General features: G+C 40.8%; 1 protein-coding gene across 9 annotated transcripts in view; it reads right to left on the reverse strand.

Moving 5' to 3' along the window:
* SYNCRIP (synaptotagmin binding cytoplasmic RNA interacting protein) overlaps nt 1-18963 on the reverse strand; it is a 29051-nt gene extending 10088 nt beyond the window's left edge. For 5 of the 9 annotated variants that reach the window (XR_012324730.1, XR_012324731.1, XM_073789398.1 and 2 more), the window contains exons 1-10: nt 17917-18069; nt 16384-16543; nt 15577-15695; nt 15343-15450; nt 12433-12546; nt 12157-12333; nt 4155-4290; nt 2843-3057; nt 531-680; nt 87-208 (exon numbers count right to left, since the gene is read on the reverse strand). Coding sequence is in view for 7 of the 9 variants with exons in the window: in XM_073789398.1 (XP_073645499.1) it covers nt 87-208; nt 531-680; nt 2843-3057; nt 4155-4290; nt 12157-12333; nt 12433-12546; nt 15343-15450; nt 15577-15695; nt 16384-16531 (1289 nt within the window). In the remaining 2 variants the exon portion in view is untranslated. Of the gene's footprint in view, nt 1-86; nt 209-530; nt 681-2842; nt 3058-4154; nt 4291-12156; nt 12334-12432; nt 12547-15342; nt 15451-15576; nt 15696-16383; nt 16544-17916; nt 18125-18844 lie in introns of those variants that run through there. The other 4 variants (XM_073789396.1, XM_073789397.1, XM_073789401.1 and 1 more) reach the window with 4 other exon arrangements.
* Nucleotides 18964-24090: the final 5127 nt, after the last annotated feature.

Below are 24090 nucleotides of genomic sequence, written 5' to 3' on the forward strand. Positions count from 1 at the left end.
CTTTAAAAGGTAAAGGCATGTTACAGATTTGTTCACCTGTTATTCACCAGTTAATCAATATTAAAATCTGTACAACTTTCACTTACATTTGATTCTTTGCAGCTTGCCTCTGAGCTTTTCTTTCTTTCCTTTTCTGATCTGGTGGCTTAGCAAAAACAATTTCAATATTTTCTCCCTCCAAGTCTTTGCCATTCATTTCTTCCATAGCCTTAAAAAAGTAGGTACTGATCAATACAAGAGACCTTTCACAACTATGATTCATTTAAAGTTAAAAAAATCATTTACTATTAACACTAGAAGGATGAGATAAAATAGGATTCTTGATTTCATTTAAAGATCCAGCTCTTCAACTATTAATCTTTTTGACTTAGTTTAGTAAGTTATGCGATTTGCTAAGGCCAATAAAGGTTAGCTTGAGTAATTACATGACCTCTGAGTTTCCTTCAATTTTCTAAAACATTCTGATTTTAGGATGACTAAAAATCATTAGTCTAAGTTAGATGCCTATGATAATTCCCCCAGTTATTTACCTTGACAGCACCATCTCGCTCATCAAAATGAATGAAAGCATAATCTTTTAATTTCTTCACTCGTTCCAGTTTCCCAAACTGACTAAATGCCTTTTCTAAAATCTCTTCTGTTACAGTATTGGCCAGGTTGCGTACAAACAGCACTTTTACCTGAAATTTAAGAAAGAAACAGAAACTTCCTATGTATTTCCAAAGGATTCAGTTTCCAAGATGCCACCATCCCAACCCTGCAAACTTAACTTTAGTCACAACCCATTAGAGGAGTACCAGAAATATAAAATATAGACTAAAATTTCAACTCATTTGGGTAAATACCAAGGAGCATGCTGCTGGATCTAATGGGCAAAAAATCTGAACGTTCTCATCAAAGATATACAGATGGTGAATAAGCGTAGGAAGAGATGCTCAATTATCATGTCATTAGGGAATTGCAAATTAAAACAGTGAGATATCATTATAAGCCTGTTACAGTGACCGGCCAAAATCTAAGACACTAACACCATCGAATGCTTTTGAGAATACTGAACAACATATTCACTGCATTAGAATGCAAAATGGTATAATTTGGCAGCTTCTTACAAAACTAAACATACTTTCATACCATATGATTCACGAGTCACACTCCTTGGTATTTACCCAAAAGAGGTGAAAACGCGTCCACACAAAACCCTGTATATGCATGCTTATAGCACCTTAATTCATAATTGCCAAAACTTGGAAGCAACCAAGCTGTCCTTCAGTAGGTGACTGGATAAACTATAATAAATCCAGACAATGGAATATTACTTAACATTAAACAAGAAATGAGCTATCAAGCCATGAAAAGACATGGAGGAACCTTAAATGTAAAAGAAGCTGTCTTAAATGGCTACATACTATATGATTCCAACTATGTGACATTTGGGAAAAGACAAAACTATGGAGACAGTAAAAAGGGCAGTGGGTGCCAGGGATGAGGGGACGAGGGATGAAAAGGCAATCACAGAGGATTCTTAAGGCAATACTACAATGGTGGATACAACATACATTTGTCAAACCCATAGGATGCAGAACACCAAAAGGGAATCCTAACGTAAACACTGAGTTATACTAATGTGTCGATTTAGATTCACTGATTATGACAAATGTACCCCTTTGGTGAGGACACTGATCGTGCAGGAGGCTGCACAGCTATGTGGGCAGGTGTGCGGCTGCACAGCTGTGTGGGCAGGTGTGCGGCTGCACAGCTATGTGGGCAGGTGTGTGGCTGCAAAGCTATGTGGGCAGGTGTGCGTATGGGAAACTGCTGTACTTGCTGCTCAAAAAACAAAACATGCTACGCACAAGACTTTTCATTAGTTATTATTTTACAATTAAAATGGACGTGGTTATTTCCTAATAACGTGAACACCATGCCATCTGAAATAGCTGTTGAACTTAACACAGGGAGTCAAAACTAACTGGGACCTGCTTTTGAAACCCTGAAGAGAGGAAACAATATTCAAAACACTGGTAAGATAAAGTCTTCAATCCTGAAAGCTCCTCAAGTACAACTACAAATTTAACCTTTTGGCTAAGAAACACTATCACTTCCTCCTAAAATACCTGAAGTAGCATCTGAATTTCTTAATCTAAAGGGCTGACCAATGAGAGCTTAATAAGCCAAAGGAAAAAAGAATGAATCCTAAGTATTTTCTGTCCTCAAAAACATTTACCCTTTAATATTCACTGTTCTGACACTTCACACTCCTCTCTTGATTTTAGTAAACTAGTTGTATTTCCTAGCCTATCGTCATTAAGGAGGATTCTTTAAAAGGTTAGAATAACTTAACTGCAAACTGCACTGGTAAAGTGTTGACTCAAGAGATGTTTGTTTTCATAGATGTCTCAACTGACTGCTGAAGCACGATACCTAATAATAGCTAAACCTTTTAACTGCAGCAGCTCTGCTGAGGCCAGTACAGTTCACTATTTTTAGGAGTAGGACTTTTAACACAAAAACCATGTAATCTTAATGGCGCCACTCTCAAAAACTCAAAGAAACTGCTCTTCGAATCCACACAAAAATGAAAGTGAATCATCTCCACTGCATGTAGGCTACCTACTTTATCATAAGAGTATGATGGCTACACAACTGTAGCTGACGGTCCATGAATAAATTCCTATATTCACCCTCCATGCACTTGTTATTTATTTCTGGTGTGTGGCCTTTAACACAGAACCCTTCTCTCACTTTCAAAAATATGGTTTAAGGAAGCACACACAAGTTTCCCTCCACTCTCTAAAGCCTACCCCTGCTCCCAGCAACACCACAAAAAAAATTTTAACTCAACTGTTATTACCTTTGCCATAACTTCAGGATCGGGATCTTCTATAGGATCAGCCCATTCAACAGTTCCAACATTTCCCCAGACCTTGACTTTACCACTCATTAACCTACGTCTTGCCTGGGCAGCTGTTTTGTGATCTTCATATTCAAGAAAGCAAAAGCCTCTGTTTTTTTTCTTGTCGTCTGGTTGGTGGTATAAAATGACGTCTGTAAGACCCTCTGAAAGTAAGCAACAATTCCAGAGAAATTAGATAAAATAAGCAAAAATAAGCAGATCAAAAGATTTATTTTTCTAACATTATACCTGAATATCAGAATAAAAAATAATCTCTTATCTTTACCAGGGACTCTCAAAAAACCGGTCCAGATAATTCACCTAATCCACACTTTCCAAGTGTTCCTAATGCAAAAATCCCCAAGAAAAGAAAATGTATTCTTTTTACTTAGACCTGAGGACTATTCTGCTTCCATTTATCAGATGACAGAGAGGTATGAAATCTATACAAAGCTGTTTTAGGAAAACCAGGAGTATAAGTCAGACATGGTTAGAAATTTTTCTCTGCTTCCATTAATTAGATGACAGAGAGGTATGAAATCTTTACAAAGCTGTTTTAGGAAAACCAGAAGTATAAATCAGACATGGTTAGAAATTTTTCACCCCATGCAAGTAAAAACTAATTTTTTAATGGCACTTCTCTGGCCTCAGACATGGTTTTACTTCAAATGAAATAGAGACTATCTTAGTATTGTATAAGAATTTCAAATGTTCCTGGAAATTGGTAACAGGCTGATAATTTGCTAAATATTCTAGGCAGACAAAACTATTTTTTCTAGTTTCCAAATGACAAAAGCCTGTCACTTGGAAACTTATAAAAAATGCTTTACAATTCAAAGAAATTACACCATACTGACAAAGTATAATCTCTGCTTATAGCAAGAGTACTTACCATTCCTGTAATTTGGAAAATCAGGTTATTACTTATCAAACATTTTTACTAAGAATGTCAACTAGCACCTCAAAATGCATAAAAACACAGAAAGAAATACAATTTTCCAAAACAGGGGAAGCACAACAATGATTCTGCAGACTGAGTTCAAATCCCAGCCGTATTCCTTACTAACTACATAACATTCAGCAAGTTATTTCCCAAAACCTTCTATTTCTTTATCTGAAAAATGGAGTTACTCATCTTATATGGCTATAGTGAGAATATGAGTCAATAAATGCAGTGCTTAAAACAGTGCTTGGCACACAAAAGCATGACATTACCTTAAGTATTAGAAGTTGAACCTCCTTCCAAGTAAACCCAACTTACCTGTTACTTTGCTAAATTCTTCAAGAATCTGTTCCTTGGTTTTACTCTTAGGAATAGAGCCCACAAAAAGCCTGTTGTTGGCAACGGAGATGCAGACACCAATGTGTTTTCCAGAACGAATTTCATGATTATTATACTGAAAGGCGGAAAAGTGCATGTTTTAAAAATACTTAAAATATCCTACTATAGGTGCTCATTATAGAAAGATATGCAAATCCCATACACAAAAGCAAAATCTTTCAACAAATTAAAACTTCAACACTTAGGTTTATCAAGTATTTTTATCCTTTAAAAAATTATAATCTGAGACAGGAAGATTGTACTGACAAAACACACTAACCAAGTCTATGAATTAAAGCAAAAAATTGTCAAGTCCTTGAAATTTAGCAAATTTGGTAAGAATCTAGTCTGTAAGCAGCTTAAATTCCAAATTACTGATTCCACAATACCTTATTTTCTACTTAAATTCATCCTTCCGACTAGTTATTCTCATGCAAGGGAAACAGATTCCTGTGCCAGCAAGCTTTCTGCCTTTCTATTAATCAGCACTTAAATCTTATTTTTCCATCTCCCCTAATCACTTGTAAAAAGTTACAATAAGGGATTTCTGGCTTCAAATACTTAAATCTAAAAGGAGAACCTTGTTATTCTGAATCAGATCCAACTTTCTCCCCCATTTTATTTTCACCAAGCCTACAATGAAGTTGGAGAAAGACAAGTAGATTATGGTAAACTACTATAAAACTACAGTAAAAAGTAAACAATCTTCAAGTAACCATATTCCATAAAACGGAATACCGCAGAGGCAAAACCCAAAAAGTTCCTATCCCTGTTATTCCCATTCTTGCGTAACAGCTATATCAGGTATAAGTGAAGAAAATACAGACAAGTCAGAAAACTGATTCCTCCCTCTCCCTTTTTCTCCATCTCCAGATATTCAAAATTAAACATGAAGTTCAAACATCCTTCCTTCAGTTCAGAACAGTTTTGTACTTTTTACCCCACCGACTCCGTTCACGATTATCCGAGTCTCTGGGCATCATGATCTCAGGATTCTCTCTATGCTTTACACTTATGCTGGTGACATTTTTTTTTAAATCACAACTTTGCCTATTGAAAAAGAATCCCACAATGGACTCCGCATCAGCAAAACAAAGTTTAAACCCTTGGATGTCATTAAGTCCGTCCTAAAATCCCTACCACTTCTCCCTTTTCTCCACAATACTATAATCTCGGCTATTTACATCAGTTCTCAAACAGTTTTCATACTGCTCAACCTCTGACTATAACGCTTTCCCTGAAACTTCACCATCTAAACTCCTCTGCATACCTGTAGATTTGAGCTCAACCAAATATTCTGCAATCCCTAAATCCTATAAAGGCCAACAAAAACACCCTTCTATGTTAACACAGATCAGCAGTTTCCAACAGGAGTGATTTGCTGCCCTCCGACACACACACATTTTGGTCAACTAGAGGTGGGGTCTGCTGTTGGTATTTAGTGGGTAGGTAGAGGCCAGAGATGTTATTAAACATCCTACAATTCACAAAATAGTCCAGCATAATAAAAAGTTATGTACTCTAAAACATTAATAGTGATGAGGTTAAGAAATCCTGCCCCGGACTTCATTTTCTCATACCATTTATATTCTATTTAGACCAAACACCTCTTAAAAATAAAAATATGTGGTTACAGGCAGATATTAGACCTATGGCTGAATCCACCATTGCATGGGATTATGGACAAGTAGACTACAATACCCTATTACACAAACAAGTTAACTTTAGAACACAATAACTGCTTTACGACATGTACATTCCCTAGATTTTTATATCTAAGGATCAAGTAGCCAGCCTTAGTGACAAATCAATGGCTTTCAATCTGGTCATTTAGTCTGTAACTCCAGAAATTGACAAAAACAATTAAAATCAGAAAAAGAATGGAAGGAAATACAAAGTTTTAAAAAGGGAGAAAGAGGAGTTATTTTGAAGATGACAATTTGGTATCATTTTCCCTTGATTGTATTTCTTTCCAAATATTCTAAGAGCAGAGACTATTTACTTAACAATGCTGCCTCAAAATAGTAATGACTGTTTCTATTATTATCTACAAAAGAAAAGTTTCTTCCTTTCTAACCTATCCTCACTATGGTTAATCAAGGCGGGGTAGGTAGAAGGTATTTAAATGACTGTAGTCTCTGAACAATATGAAGACATGAATATTTAGTAGGATTTATAAAGAAAACTAACTTTTCATCCACATTTTTTTAATTTAAAAAATTGGAACAATTATAGCTGACCCATAGAGAGTAAATTGGCTCTCCAATGAAAAGAAGTCATTAAAGGAGCAAAGGTGACCCTCTGCACATAGCATACTGTCCAAATAAAGCAAACGTGCCTAGAAATAAACATTCCTTAAAGAAATGCCCCATCTACAGGTTAAGCATGCACTTTTATAAGTATATTTGAGTTGTTTAACTTTTCTCACTCTAGCATTTTTAAGACCAATCTATCACCTTAAATTCGAAAATAAACTTTGCATCCTAGCAGGTGTTAGCAGGTGAGTTAACAGTGACTTGGATGGTAGAAAAACATTACCAAAACAACTGTTCTGATCCTTAATAGAGACTCTAATTTAATGCTGATAAACCCTTACTCTCAAGGGTTAGTAATCAGGACGATATGATAGTATCAAAATAAAAAAGAAAACGTAATCTTTTCCAAACTCTAGAAGAGTAGGCACTGAAGTTAACAAATTTTAGAAATCTAGCTGTCAGATCCAGTAACAGTGAGGTAACCAAATAAAATAAAGATGAACTTTGAACACTAACCAATGCAGTTTCAGTATTTCGGAACACCAAAATGAGTTGTACAGTCTGGAACATTCCCATCATCTACGTTCAAAATATCAATTCACTCTTTCCTTCCCTTATAGCCAATCAGTTACCAAATCCCCAGAAATTCAGCAATCTCGGACTTAGAAAACTGATCCAGAAGTGGCTGCTCAGTCCTAACCCTTACAGCAGCAAAGCCGCTACCTCCCAAGCCTGTCCATTTAAGTCTTCTTTACCTTGAGCCAAACCTACTTCCCTAAAAATTCTACAATAAATCTATTTCCTCCTCCAAATGACAGCACTTCATATACCTGCACACAATGCTTAGGACTCAATCCCCCTTCTATGCTTGGCTAATCATTACTTCTCTGAAATTGGGAACTGCCTCCCAGAGTGTCATCAAACAGTGACATCCATAACACAATCCTATAGAGGCAGACTGAGGAGTCTAGAGTAAGCTGGAGACTATTCTTACACTTCTAAACACCAGGCCTCTGCAACATGTAGTCCATGATTATCTTGGCTTATTTGGCAATCACACCACACCACTAACACACTACAGCTTACTTGTGGATTAGTCATGTATAGGACTTGACTCTCAGCCCCACTCAATTCCATCCTGCTGGTGTAAACTACTGTCCCAGGCTATCAAAATCTTTTCAGATCCTTATTTTGCCATCCATGGCATTAACCACTACATATAGATTCAAGTCACCAAACGTTCCAAGCAGTCCAACTATGCCCTCATTCATATCACTGATTAAAAAAAAGAACCTATACCGTTATTTACATCATGCAACCCATAAAAGGCTCAAAACTTTAATAGCACCATGCAACTCAGCCCAGCAGTCATGCCTACTGCCTTCTAGCACTGACTTTATACAAGTTTTACCTCCCTTCCCACAAAACAGTGCTTCAACTATTCATCTATTTCCTTCACTGCCCTGCTCACACCTTTTTATCACAAAGCGTTCTCTAACAACCTCAACCGAAAGCAATCGATCCCTTCATCCCTCCTTTACCCTGTGAACCACATGCTTCCACTTTAATTGTAGTTAGCCTCTCAAGTCCTAGAAACACCAAAGTCAAGAACTGGATCAAACTACCTTGTATGGCCATAGTAAAAGTTTTCATGTTAAACACACTAAACACTTGCTAATTGCTACTAAAATATTCTGTCGACCTGTCTTGCCAGCTGCATTCATCAAAATGGTTGTACACTGGTGTATACAACCACTGTGGTGATAAACTATCAGTGGCTATTAAAGTCATAACCCTTAATGTGCAAATAGAGGTCAGTATTCCAGTCTTTGTAACAAAGGTATTTTCAGTAGGACACTTCCATTGTATAGGAACCATAATGGGCACTGCAGAGCCAGTAGCCCTGGGCTCCAATTCCAGCAGCACACCACACAAATACATATACACGCTTGCCTGGTCAGCCAGTCAGGTTATTTACCTAGTACCTACTCTATAATGGCACTGTTCTAAATGCTGGGGATACAGGAAAAAAGAGCAAATTTTCTGATGGGAAGAGAGAAGCAAATAATCTTTCAAAGTTAGAAAATAATTTTAAGTACATCTAAGCATTCCTTTTTTTATCATGTTCAGTATACTGTCATGGGGCAACTGGGTGGTAAGCCTTTCTTAGAAAGGCCTTCTAAGAAAACCTGATTGATAAGACAGCAGCTGTGCTAACTGGGAGAAGTGGGAGAAAGAACAGAAGGCAGCCTTGAGATGGAAATGCTCATAGCTTTTGTGGAGGACAAAAAAGGCAAAGTGTGGATGGAAGGGTAATAAAGAAGAATGGGAAGAGAGAGGTAAGCAAAAACCTGATCAGATAGAACCTTGTTTGGAAGCCATTATTAGAGTTTTCAGCATGGGACTGTTGCGATCTAATCTACACAGCTAAAAGGTAAGACTGTAAAGGAGCAATGGAAAGCAGTGAGACTAGCTAGAAGGATTCTTCAAATGGTACCTTAGGCTAGGATGGTAGCAGGAAGATGGTACAAATTGGTTAGATGCCAAAAATAAATTTGGCAGTAGAGACAACTTACACTCTGAATTCCTTTTAACACTACCTAAACCACTACATAATTTGAAGAATCAGGCTACCTGGCAACATAACTTATACTGCTGGCTTAAATTGTCATGTCTAATTAACGATAAGCACATGCTAAACAAACCTGGTATCAAACTAAACCAGTACGGCTCTGGGCAAGCCACCCAGACTATTTATTCTACTGCAAAAGGAAGATATTTCACTTACCTTGAAGAATGAGTTGAAGTGATCTTTAAAGGTAATAATGTAGCACCTAGCACAGCTCCTGTGCCTCAACAAGCACAAGTGGTAGCTATTATTCACCTTTTCACAAATTTAAATCTTGCTTCCTTAGCTACATTGTCATCATTTAGGGATGAATTTTCTTATTCCCCCAAATACAAGGCAGATGTTAGCTGAAAATAGGGTCATTAAGAAGTTTGCAGTTGCTTCTAACTTCATGCCTCTTCTTCAGCTGTTAACATCAACCCATTTGACAAATAATTCAGATGCAAACTTAAAATCTAGTCTTTTTGGGGGGGGGGGTCGTTGTTGAATAACATCAAAAAATAAGGCTGAATATATAAACTATCTCAACTCAATCGAAGGTATTTCTCAAGACACAAAGTACAGGAAAGCAAAAAGATGGTGCTTCAATCTTGCCTCATCTATAAATAACGTAAAAAAGGCATTTTCTCAACATCTGATTATGTGCAACTAGAACAACAGTTCAACTACCTTATATAAAAATTCACCTTGGATAAAGCTGTAATTCAAGTAGACTCGTGACATGATACGAGTAGAAGTAGTTTTCAAAATATGCTTCCTTAAAAAATACATTTAGGAGGGGTACTCACTTCCAGGAATCAAAACAAGGTAGCAAAAAACATCCTAATCAACTTCAGTTTTTTATTTCTCTAGAATGTTTCATTTCCTCAAAAGCCTAGTCCTTTCTTCTACTGTTGCATTAAGGCAAATCTCCCAATTCTATTATCACCATAGTCCTAGCTATGGTAAAGCATCCTTTTTAAAAAAGCAATGACAATACGTCCAATTCATCCCAGTGCTAAGAATACCCTTAAAAAGACAATAAAGCACAGAGCCTCCTATTCATCAGATAGTAAAAAATAATTAGGCCCCCAGATAAGGACTCAAATCACAAACCCAGAAAAAAATGTTAAAAGATTTAGGACAAGAGCTAGCTCACAGACCAATCAAAATGGCTGTTTGGCTACCTGGAAATTTCTGTGTTACAGTTGAAAAACTTAACTACATTACTAAGACTACTCTAAGCCTACAGCAATGCAACTTTGGACTACACGATCTGTTAAGCCAAGGCAATTGCCCAAACTGAGACATATTTCATGTGTACTTATTGGCACTCAAAATAGTGATGTTACGACTGGATTATATAACATCTTCTAATGATGTTTCTTTACTATAAGAATTCTGAACATCATCTAGAAATAAATTCTAGTGACGACCTACCATAATTAGTGTATTTTGGCAACAAAAATTAAGTAGTCTACAAATGTTTGTTTAATGATTCCTTTAAAAAATATTAATACACAAATCATTACTTGTAACACTAAATAACCACACCTATTAAGCAAAACTAAAGCTTTATGTAATACGTCATAAATAAACTGGATCTGACATCATTAAATTCTGTACTAGCTTCTTGCAGTAAGATAGTCTCACTGCCTTCTCAATCATTATGTATTTCAACACTGAAACTTACTGCTACTTTATTACTACCTAGCAAAACGTTCTATTCTTTTATAGATTCAACTGGATGACTCCTAAAGTATCTTTCCAGAACTCTAAAGAGTCCTCAGTTTTACCTGAACTGTTTAAACTAAAAACGTGACAGTTCAAAGGTTACCATTGAATGGACCCCTAGAGCTAAACATACTCTCCCTTCTGAAATAGAAAGCACTCTTTGAAAGAAAAGAAAATCAGCCATGATTTAAAAAGAAATATCTAAACTCCTGAATTCTTTATTCTTCCCAAGTAGCATACTTTTCTAATTTTAACCTTTACAATGTTCAATTACACACACCAATGGAGAGATCCAAGCAATACAAAAAGCAAAACCAAGTAAGTATATTTGTTTTCTTTTTCTCCTTAAGGTTTGCCTTAAAATGTGATATATATTGGCTTCCCTGGTGGTGCAGTGGTTGAGAGTCCGCCTGCCGATGCAGGGGACACGGGTTCGTGCCCCGGTCCGGGAAGATCCCACATGCCGCGGAGCGACTGGGCCCATGAGCCATGGCCGCTGAGCCTGCGCGTCCGGAGCCTGTGCTCCGCAACAGAAGAGGCCACAACAGTGAGGCGCGCGTACCGCAAAAAAAAAAAAACAAAAAAAAAGTGATATATATGATGGTGAGGGAAGGAAAAATAAAATTCAGGATGAAATCACTCTAAGGAGTTCAAGTTTGCTTAGAAGTACCCATAAAACGTGTGTAAGTCAGATAACGCAAAACTAACAAACATCATCTGCTATAGTGAACCATTTACATAAGTTCCTCCCCAGCTATACTTTTTGATGTATTTCTTGGATTGAAATTAACTTCCATCTTCAACTACAAAACACAGAAACTACCTGTCACAGAATTTAATAAAACTAATTTGAAGGAGAATTATATAAGCCATAGTTTGAAACATTAAAATTCTTTAAATTGGGAAAATAACTAGGTCCTCACCCGACATCTAGTACTTTTAAATCAAACACTGGCATTCAACATAAAATCCTTTATTTCATTAACTAGAAAGTTATCATCACAATGTCTCTGTGAAACATTTTCGAAAAAGGGACAGCCAGATATGGTCCTTTAAGAGCCCTATCTACTACAGTTTCTTTCTTAAACCTTTTAACACTCCTTGAAAAAAAAAAAAAATCGCTAAGCCAAATTCAAAGCACCAGTAACTTCAACTCCACCACACTACCTTATACATCCTTAGTCAGTTCAACTATACATGCAAAAAATACTGCTACAATGTGTACATAGAAAATGGGACAGTGCCTAATCAGCACTTCAAAAACCTTTGGTTAACACAATTAAGAAAAGTCCTGGCTTTAAATGAAAACAGAGAATGTGAAAACTGAAAAGAAAAAAAAACTCACCAGTTTAACAGCCTCCTGAGCTGCTTCTTTTGTACAAAAAGTGACAAACGCATAACCTCTATTGAGACCAGTTAGTGGATCCATCATTAGACGAAGATCCCATATAGGTCCAGCTTTTTCAAACAATGGAACAAGTTCATCCTCAAACAGATCTCTTGGGATCTTCCCTACAAATATCTGTAAATTAAATATGAAGTAAAAACCATGGAGAGTTTCTTTAGGGAACCAGACACCTGTACATTTACTACAAAGGGTACAAGTTTTTAGTCTCTTTACCTCAGTGCCAACAGAAGGCTGCTGACCTGAATAAACGGAATCTGGAGGCGGTCCCCCATACTTCCTCTGTCCAGTGGTCACATCGAGTGTGTATCCTGTTCTTTCCAAGAGCGCCTTAAAAAGTTCAAATGTCATCAATACATTTCATTCATGAGACCACACCCATACATTGAGCAGTTTAAAATCAATCTTGTTCAAATCTTTCCATGGATCTTTGCAACATTCCCTACTTACAGATTTCTGTTGTGTCTCAGAATTCCCCTTTTAATGTATGCTTGTAATCTATAATATGCCCTAATTTATAATGAAAATTTCAGGATCCTGGTCAAATTATTTTCTGGTCTCCAATTAATTACTGAGTAGTGCTCAGTGAACAACACTAAATATTGATCCGTCAACAACTTTCAAGGCAACGTGTACCTATTCGGCCCTTCTAAAAAAGGACTGCACCTAATTAGGCTGAAAATAATTCTCTCCTAAAGAAGGAGATGGATAACTTCTCTCTCCCAAATCTAGCTTTCTCACCCAATAAATTTCCCTGTAACCCACACTTCTAGGTACCTACCGCCATTCTGGGAGTTTCACCAACCTTTATAGAAACTACACTCCTCCAATTAAGTCCAGAAACTTAGGGGTTGCAGGAAAAATGACCTCTTATTCATCTGACATTCAAGTACCATGCTTCACAGGACAGCATGGATCACTCAGAAAAAATGAGAGCCAAAATGATTTTGAAAACTTTATGAAGCTGCAACAATGTGACATAACCTCTATATATTACCTCCCTAAAAGTGAACTGTTAAATTTACACAACTCATATTTACTCAGAGCATTAAAAATTTCTCTTCATCTTCTATTATAAGCAAAAAGACTAGAAAAAAGTTAGCCTAAGAAAAAAACAAGAATTATTCCTTTTCCACCATCGCACCCACAAAGCACAAAACTGGTTTTCTGAATAATAAAAGCAACCCAATAATTAGATGATAAATTCTGAAATAAAAAGAAACACTAGGCACAGGACAAAACTTATCAAAATGCTGTTAAATGATTTGGGGGTCACTTTAGTCTTTGAAAATGAAAACACCTAGATAGATTTTAAATATTTTCTACCCAAAGAACATAAAATATATTATGAAAACATACTGTAACTGATAACTCCTTTATTCCTAAATTGTCTTAACAAAAAAGCCCAGAAAGTGCTACATGTTTTAAGTAGTCTTTTTCTATTATCTCCAAATATATGTGCTTAACAGTGCAACATTGGGTTAGTAACAAAAATAAACTCAAATCTATTACTATCACATAAACTAAACCATTAAATGGCTCCTTCTTCCCTTTTTCCCATATGTAATCCCTGCGCTTCTTTCACTGTAATCTTTAAGTGACCCAAATAATACCTCTTATGTCACTCGCTAAAAACAAAAAGGAAAAACTTATTCCCTCTGAAAAACATCCTATAAAAATGTCTGTCTTCGACGTAGAGAAAATGGACTTGAGGACGCGGGGAGGGGAAAGGGTAAGCTGGGACAAAGTGAGAGAGTGGCATGGACATATACACACTACCAAATGTAAAATAGATAGCTAGTGGGAAGCAGCCACGTAGCACAGGGAGATCAGCTGGGTGCTTTGCGACCACCTAGAGGGGTGGCATTAGGAGGGTGGGAGGGAGATGCAAGAGGAAGGGGATATACGTTTGCACATAAGCTGATTCATTTTGTTATACAGCAGAAACTACAATAAAGATGTTAAAAGAAAAAAGTCTGCCTTCTTGCCACAATTTAAGTCACACTAATGCTTTAAGCCACTCCCTTCCAAAGATAGAACTGAATCTCACAAACGAAATTTTCAATTTTTCATAAAATTTTAATAACTGTCTCAGTATAGACTTAATTGCAACTGATTAATTACAATGAGTAACAACTATATTCCATTTCTTTGGAAAAACTAAACTTATAGCTCAAACACAATTCACCCACAGCTACAACTGCAAAAGGCTCAAACTTATAGATAGCCTTAACGTCTAACTCCATATTCCAAGCTTCTCTCTTCCCACAGCATTAAAACACACCTGACACCTCTATTGTTCCTAGTAACTTATTTTCTTAAACCATAACCCTTGGTTCAAGAGCAGTGGCACACTGTATTAAGAGTACCAGATTAAAACTAGTATGATCACCGTCATATTTTCTATGAACTAAAAACTCAACACAACTAAAAAACACCAAGATCAAAACCTAGTTGACTTTGAGGCCATTTACTCTTCTGACTTTGGGGGTGGGGGGAGCGCAAAGGAAACCTACCCTCAGCCTCAGTTTCCTCATTTACATTTCCACAGTAATCCATTTTATCCTTAAAAGCTGCTTCTAGAAATGAACAAATTGGCCTTAAAAACCCATACTAATGGAAGGAAAAGAAGGCAGTGTTAAAATACTAAACCCATTTAATTTGGGGGCTTGAGAATCCTAAGAAAAGCAGTCAGCTGCTAAATGCACACACTCCACCAGTATGAGGTGAGCAGATCCCCTCCCCTTTTGGTTCCACTGTCAGTTAATCTGGACTTGCAGGTTTCTAAAAAAATATGGTGGCTGTATTTCTCTAAATCTTTTATTTAGAATACCAATAACACAGATTTAAGAAACAGTAGCTAGCTAAGAAGAAAAACTTCAGAACTGTTTTAGAAACAAATTGTTAAAGGCAAGAAAAACAGTAATTACAAAAGATTAACAAATTATCTCATGGTCATTAACTCGCAACATCAAAAACCCCCACAAAAAACAGACAAAAAAACACGAAAAACAAAACACACACACCCATTTCACACCCAAGAAATATTTACCAAAGCTAGAAAATAGAAAAAAAAAAAAACTTTAAAACTGAAAGGAGTAAAAAAGAAAGTTTTTAAAGACATACCTTAATTTTTGCCTCATCTGGTCCTTTGCTAGAATCTGCTACTTTGGTCCCCTGTTTTTCTCTCTGCCTATAAGTCTTCATGACTCCACATAAAAAGGCACTTTTGTTCTGCAAACGAATTTTCCAATCATATTTAACAATAGTTATCTTAAACGTACCTAAATAAATAAAACTTGAACTATCAAAACTACTCAGGTTTTTTATTGTTTTTACACGACACTAGATTAATGTTACCTGAACATGAGAGAGATCACTGTCTTTAAACTGCTGAAGAACTGCCAATGCGCCGTCTTCATTGAATTCTTTTAAAGCTTCGATAGCTCTTTCATCTAAATCGCTATGTGCAACCAGCCCTGGAGAAGAAAAAACTTAATTAATTGTCAACTTTTAATATTTTTAGAAGGTTTTTTTTTTTTTAAAAAGACCATGTTTGCCAATATAGGTGCCAACTAAGAATTCTTCCATGCCCCCTTATCATCTATATGATGAAAAACACACATACCTTAGCCATTCTGAACGGCATTATGAACTAAATAAGGCCTCTCAACCACTTTTTTTTAATCTTGTTCTGTCTAAATCAGACAATTCTGAACCCTATTTCTACAGCAAATATATAGGCTCACAAATTCTAAAACCAACCAACGAAGTACCGAGCATGACAAATGAACCTCTACTCAATTTCAAATACCACTAGAAAAAGCAAGAGCCACACGGAGACAGACTACAAGTCTACAGTTACCAAGTTATTTAACAAGAATCCTACTATAAAAATACCCCCAAAAAGTCACATGGCCTGCTTCCAATATTTAGCAGCTGTTGCTACCATCGTATACTTATCCATCTGGCCAGCCAGCCTTTACCTCCTAACCCTTTCTCTTCCCTCCCTCTATACACCTTAACCTCTAGTTCACAACTAGCACAACAAGGCAAAACTCCAGATCCCACACTTATTGGAAACCACAAAAAGTTGCTATTTTAGCTCAAAGCCAGAAATCCAATAGAAAAATTTCATGATATAATTTTGCAAGTGTTAGTTCTTACCTGCAACGTAAATTTCATCTAGTTTTTCAGCAACTTTCTGTGGTAAACCAGCATCAAGCAATGTCTGAAAATTTTCTGAATGGATAACTGCAGAAGTAGTATCCATGGGCTCTTCAGTACCATTTCCATTAACATGTTCTGTAGCCATGTTTCCAGAGATCTGTTCAAACGCAATAAGCAAAATTAAACTAGGATCTTCAGAAAGGGTAGAGGACAATATGAGAGCCCCAATCTTTACATTCTCTACCAATTTCTACACCAGTCAGCCTGCATCTCCCTTTAAAGAGGCCTTACTTGAAAGTCACTGTCGCCTGACAAGCCACATTCGGAGCGCGGGGCACAGAAGGACGGATCCACTACGTTTTTCCTTAGCACCACCCCTGACTCACCTGCTAACACTCCCTAGGAAAAACCACATTACAAATGGAGCCCAACCAGCACGAGGACGAGCCAGCGTGCCACATGCAGCTGTGCCCGTACAGCGAACGAGGTGTGTGTGGAGCAAGCAAAGCTGGGCTTTTCCCTCTCAAAGGTAAACCCCCGAAGTGCGCGCTTTTCCCGCCTGCCGCTTAAAGATCGGTAACAACAGCCTGCGAAGAACAAAGCGCTCACACAAGCTACCTTCCCACCACCCAATTTCTCCACCCTTCACCCGCACACCCCAAAGCCCGCCCCCGACTCCGCATCCAGAGCGGCAGCCTCACCGCTGCGGCCCCCGGGAGCCCAGCAGAAACACGTGCTCTGCGCCTTCCAATGTCCTACAACTTCCTTCCACGAAAACCCACGGAGTCCCAGGCCAAGACCACCGTCACCGGCTCCCAACAGCAACCCCAAGCCGCGGCCGGAGCCCCCAGCAAGCAGCAGCAGCAGCACAACCTCGCCCCTCGACACCGAGGCCGCGGCGGCGCCAGGCCACAGGCTCTCCCCGCCCCCCAGCGCCGCCGTCTCGGCCGTGACACATGGCTCTCTCTGCCCCGGGCGCCGGCGACCGCCGGCCGCCCGCCCGCCCCGCCGAGACGTGCGCCGCGGCGCGCAGTGCAAGCCCCCCACCCCTCGCCGGTCCCGGCAGCGACTGCGGCGCGGGGGCCGGCGGTGCCACCCCCGGGCCGGGGCCGACAAGCCGGCGGCGCGAGGGCGTTCCGCGAACTGCCCAACGCTCGCCGGACCCCGAGCACCACCCAACCCCGCCGCGCGGCTGCGGGACAGGACCGGCTCCTCTCCGCCCACTCCCGCGCCGCGGCGACGGCCACGACAGCACCAACTCCGCCGCCGCTCGTGGTCCGCGCGGGCCACGGGGGCGCCTCCTCCCTGGAGCGCCGCAGACAAAGCCCGAATGGCAGCAGCACATGGAAGGGAGAAGGAAGTGGCGGCGCGGGCCGCGGCCTACTCCCAAGCAGCCCCAGTCAACGTGCTCCCCTCTTCCTTGGAATCCATTTTCCAGAAAAGCCGGTTTCTCCCCGCACCGCCCTCCCACAGCTCACTCCACAATGTCACGGAGCTCCCCTCCCAGACCCGGGTCCCGGCGGTCGTTACCTCCCCGTCGGGCTGCGGTGGAGGAATCCTGTCCGAGGAGATCCGGTTGCGGGCAACGCGTGCTCGCTGCTCCCTGGGTCCGGCGCGAGTGGAGCTGTTGTAAAATGGCGGCCGAAGCTCACGCCGCTGGCAGCAAACCCGATCCAGTTCCACTCGCCTCCGAGCGCGCTCCCAGTGCGCGCGCGCGCCTCCGCGTGACCCCCCCCTTCCCTTCCCTCCCCTCCCTCGCGCGTCCGCTTCTCTCACTCACTCCTTCAGCCCCTGCCCGCCTCCAACTCCTCCTTCTCCTTCTCCCACCACCACCAGCCTCCGTCCGCCTCTCCTCTAGGCCTTTCTTCTTCCCCTCCCTGCTCCTTTCCCCAACCGCCCGCAGTGTTGTCCGCGGCCGCTCAGGCACGAGTGGCCGCCCTTCCCCTCCTCGCTTGCACGCTTGCACGCTCGCTCCCTCCTTCGCTCTCTCGGCCCCGTCCCCCCAGCCCCGGCCGACTCGGCTCCTCTCTTTCTCTCTCCCGCGCTGACGTGACGACGTAGCTTACGCCTCGGGACGCGCGCCCGCGGGCTCCGCCCCCACGCCCGCCACCTCCCTCGCTCCTCACCACACAGGAGGGCGCGAGACCCCGCCCTTCCGCTCCGGCGGCGGCGGAGGGGCCAAGAGTGAATGAAAGGCCCGCCCCTTCCCCTCCCGGCACTCCCCCTCCCGCGCCCCTCCGAGCGGGGCGGGGCGGGCCGGCTCAGCGTGTCCCACTCGTTCTCCTTTGTCAGGAGACAGGCATCTCCCCACCCCGCCCCACCCCACCCCCACCGCGGCACCACGCGCACGCCCCCCCAACCGAGCTCCCGCTCGCCCCACCCCCCGCCCCGTCCCGGACCGGCGGGGAACGGGGCGGGGGGCGCGGAACGCGAGCGCAGCTCCGCGGAGCGTACCCACCGGTCCGTGCGCGCCCGGCCCCCGCCCCGGGCGCCGCGGCCGCGTAGTCGTTCCAGGCGGTGTCCACGCCGCCGCCGCCCCGCGCTCTCCTCGCTCGGGAAGCTGCAGGCGCACGTGTCCCCCGGGGCGGGGCGAGGCAGACAATGGGGCGGCGGGGGAGGGGAGCGGCGCGGAGCCCGCGGACCTTTGGTCCACCTGGCCGGCGGGACTCGAGTGCGGGAGTCCCTCCTGGGAGACTGGGTCTCCCCGGCCGGACAGTGGGAACTCCGGGGCCCCGCGCCCGCGTGGCTTCCCTTCCACGGGAACCTTGGGTGGAGGGAGGGGCGCCCGGGGCTCGAACGAGGAAACCCCGGCTGCTTTTGAGGGGGAACCGGCTGGCTCCAGTGGAGCGAGGAGCGGCTCCCGCCTTGGGATGCTACGAAAGCCAGATTTGGAAGCAAAACCGCTGGGTGGTGAAGAGTTGTGCAATACTCCGTTTCAGTCTCTGGCCTTTTCAGCAGTTAAGGGCTTCCTCACGGCACAGTTTGAGCAACTTGCAGCAGCACAGAGCTGCGTGGTTAGAGCAACTATGAAGAGCATATCTGTGTTTCTTTTCGAAAATCTTGGCAATTAAATCTTAACTGTAGTGACACTTCTTTTGTAACCGTATACTAGGTACAAGAAAGACAAGACAAAGGCATTTGAATTTCAGACGCCGTATGGATACTAATTTTGTTCAATGCAGCTGTAATGAAAAACAGAAATAGTGTCCTTTTCATTAAAAAAACAAGAGCTCACTGGTTCCCTAAACAAAAAGTTAGATGAATACTCCTCAAAGTGCTTAAACACTTCGTATGCCAGATTATTTTCATTAGTAACTGGATCAAGATATGAAATTTTTGAAATATTTTGACCAAAAGACTATCTAGCCAGTCGGTTTATCTGGGCACTCTACTACCTAAAATTTCTTCCTGTCATACATGGACCTGCTGTTGTATTCAGCTAATTCAGCAATAGGGATTTTAGTTCATAATTCGAAGGTTGTAGATAATGTTATAAATGAAACCAAATAACCAAAGTGTTTAATACAAAAATATAATAAAAACTGGGTAATCCTATAGATGAAGGAATAAAAACAACAGATCTGAACCATCCAACACTTATTTTTTAAGACTTTCCTTTAAAAAAAAGAATGAGGAGAGGAAGGGGAGGGGGAGGGGGAAGAAGAGGAGGAAGAGGGGGAGGAAGGAGAAGAAGGAGAAGGAGAGGAATGGGGAAGAGGAAGGAGAAGAAGAGCCTGTACCTAGGCAATGTCATCTACCAGATGACCGGACCTCCCAAATTGAAGTCTCTAGTTCTTCTTTGATCTCTAATTCCTTTGCCTAACCTACCCACCCGGCACGTTTCTGTGGGCTTTAGGCACTCCAAATCAACATTTCAAAAAACTGAGCACAACATCGTCCCCTTCATCATCCAGCTCCAGAGTTCCCATCTCAGTGAACATCACCCACTTGCATCCAGCAGCATAAGCTGAAAACCAGGGAGTCATTCAGGACAGTACCTTCTCCCTCAAGGCCGTATCAATTAATCAAGTCCTGTCAATTTTGTCTGCCTAATATATCTCCACTTCTGTGTTGCACCCAGGGGATAAGCTACCATCACTTACCACCTGGACTAATGATAGAGCCTCCTGATTCATCCATCCTTGCAGCTTTTCTAATCCATTCAAAGCCGCGCACGTGCACGCGCGCACATGAGTGTGTGTGTGTGTGTCTGTGTGTGTGTGTCTGTGTGTGTGTGTTTGGATTTTAAATGCAGATAAGATCTGCTTAAAACCCTTCATTAGCTCCCCAATACACTTAGAACCAAATCCTTAACTAGATCAACAAAGCCTTCCATGACCTGTCCCACATGTCTCCCCAGCCACATCTCTGCCATTCTCCCAGCCTCAGGTGGCCTTCTTTCAATTCTGGCATTTCTCAGGATGGCACACACTAAGGACCTAGACAGGAACTTAGACAGAGATGCCCTGAGCAGGCCTGAGAAAAAAGCTATCAGCTATGCTCTCCAGTTGACATCTTGTTGAGAGAAACAATGGTATAATTTTCCTCCTGACCTGCGGAACTTCTTATTCCAGGCTTGATGCCAAGAATTACTACTATTACTGAAACATACGGAATCCCTAATAATACTGAAAAAAAAAACAGAAAAAAACAAGAAACTAGTAGATAGATTGATTCACTTGGTACGATAGATGCATTGGACTAGATTGAAATGTATGTGAAAGATCTGGCACAAGAAAATTCTCAAAAAATTCTCAGTAAATATGTGTCCTTACTTATCTGAATCCTCTTTAGTACCAAACACAGGATTTGATGCTCAATAAATAAATATCAGTATTTACTGAATAGAACCAAAGAATGATAGGCTGAGACCCAAAACAACCTTGATTCTAATCCCAGATCAGCTACTAATGGGTAGCGTGGGCTTGGGTAAATCAGTTCACTTCTCAGAGTTTCGATTTCCTCATCTATAAAAGAAGTGCATTGAAAGAGATAATTTTTTAAGATCTCTTCTAGCTCAAACATTTTGCAATATATTTTAAAAATTTCTCAAACTCTTTCTCTGGATTCTCATGGCTTAAAAATATTCAAATGTCCTATTTGCCACTAAAGATCTTCCTCATTTGAATCCCAACTTTCCTTTACAACAAAATAGCCAGCTATTCACGTTATATGAACCCTTGCTCCAAGCAAAAATAACAGCAACAATGACAAACATTGATAATATCTGATTTGGGATATCATCTCCACTGTGGTTGTGGAGAAATTGACACGTTCACTGTTAGTGAAATGAGAGATTTTTTCTTTTTATAAATAAATAATAGTCGTATTTATTAAGCCCTGCTCCCACAAGTCTGTTCTTCCATCCTTCCACCATGAATGCCTTGTAACCTGGTACCTGCCGTCCAGCTAGAAATTCCACTTCCAGCCTCTGGGGCAGCCAGGTGTGGCCAGGTGACTTAATGCTCCCCAAGAGAGTGAGAGGATAGATTGATATGACTTTTTTTTACAAAATAATTAGACTATAATGCTTACTGAAGCATTGTTTGTAACGTACATATATGTGTGTGTGTGCATGTGTGTTTTGTTTGTAAAAATGTATATAAGCTAAACATCAAGTAATAGGGGACTGGTTAAATAAATTATAGTGTGCATCCATAGCATGGATTATTCTGGAACCATTGAAAAGAATGAAGTAGCTACCAATGTCCTTACATGGAAAGAGATCCAGGTTACATCCCTAATTTTTTTTTAAAAGCCACCTAGAGAACAATGTAGAGTGTGACATTTATTCATTCAGTTGAGCACCTTCTGTGTACTAAGCTCTGTGTTAGGCACTAGGTTCACAATATTGTATGTCAAGATAGACACAGATTGACCCCTGGCTCATGAAGCTTGCAGGTCTGTGTGAATGTGTATAACAAGGTATGATGGATATTAAGATTTTTGTTTCTAGAGAACAATTACAATTAGAAGGATGGAGTGGAGGGAGACCACCACTTTTTACTTCATACACTTTGGTAATGCTTAACTTGTTGCAATAAATATTTTTAAGTTAATTATTTATGGGCCTCATTACTGTTTTTCCATCCATGTAACCTTTGAATTAGTAAGAAAATGGAGACCTGTTAAGTTGCAATTAATCAAAGGCAGGCATAAAGTCATGCCTCTTTCCCTGTTTTGCTTGTCATCCAAATTCTTCCACTGTTAAATGCCAAACTGTTTTTTTAATATCATATTTTCTTCTTTTCTTTTCTATATTTTCTAAACTTTTTGCAATTACCATATATTAATGTTATAATGAGAAGGGGGGGCTAGAATTCATATGGGAAAAATTCACAACACACCATTGTTCTTTTCACAGAACCATAAAAACCTAGAGTCAAAAGAGACTGTGGAAGTCATTCAATCCACTCTTTCTAATAATCAAGAAAGTTTTTGCAACATCTCTTTCTCATGGTAATTGAATGGCTGATATGTTAAAATTTAAAACTTCTGCTCTGCAAAGACACTGCACAAGAGAATGAAAAGAAAAGCTACAGACTGGGGGGAAATCTTTGCAAAACACATATCTGTTAAAGAATTAGTATCCAAAATATACAAAGAACTCTTAAAGCTCGACCATAAGAAAGCAAACAAGTCAGTTTAAAAATGAACAAGGGACTTCCCTGGTGGTCCAATGGGTAAGACTCCGTGCTCCCAATGCAGGGGGCCCGGGTTCGATCCCTGGTCAGGGAACTAGATCCAGCATGCTGCAACTAAGATCCCACATCGCAACTAAGATCCCGCATGCTGCAATTCTTTAGTTTCCCATGCAGCAACTAAAGATTCTGCACAACAAAGATCCCATGTGCCGCAACTAAAGACCCAGTGCAGCCAAATAAATAAATGTTTTTTAAAAAAATAAAAATAAATAAAAATTAAAATGAGCAAAATATCTAAACAGACACCTCATCAAAGAAGATATACAGGTGGCAAATAAACATATGAAAAAAAATGCTCAGCATCATATGTCATTAGAGGATTACAAATTAAAATAGTGAGATACCGCTACACAACAGTTATTATGGCCAAAATCACAAAAACTGATGCTAAATGCTGGCAAGGATGTGGAGCAACAGGAACGGTTATTCATTGCTAGTGGGGTGCAGAATGGTACAGCCACTTTGGAAGACTGCTTGGCAGTTTCTTACAAAACAAACATACACCGTATGATCCAGCAGTCATATTCCTTGGTATTTACTCAAATATGTTGAAAATTTAAGTATACACACACACACACACACGCACACAAACCTGCACAAGGATGTTTATAGCAACTTTATTCATCATTGCCAAAATTTGGAAGCAACCAAGATGTTTCTCAATAGGTGAATGAGTAAACAAATTTTAGTACACATATAATGGAATATTATTCAGTGCTATCAAGAAATGCACTATCGGGTTTCCCTGGTGGTGCATTGGTTGAGAGTCCGCCTGCCGATGCAGGGGACACGGGTTCGTGCCCCGTTCTGGGAAGATCCCACATGCTGCAGAGCGGCCGGGCCCGTGAGCCGTGGTCGCTGAGCCTGCGCGTCCGCAACGGGAGAGGCCACAACAGTGACAGGCCCGCGTACCGCAAAAAAAAAAAAAAAAAAAGAAAGAAATGCACTATCAAGCTATGAAAAGACATGCAGGAATCTTAAATGCATTTTGCTAAGTGAG

Source organism: Tursiops truncatus, chromosome 12 (genome assembly GCF_011762595.2).
Source record: "Tursiops truncatus isolate mTurTru1 chromosome 12, mTurTru1.mat.Y, whole genome shotgun sequence".
Classification (NCBI taxonomy): Eukaryota; Metazoa; Chordata; class Mammalia; order Artiodactyla; family Delphinidae; genus Tursiops; species Tursiops truncatus.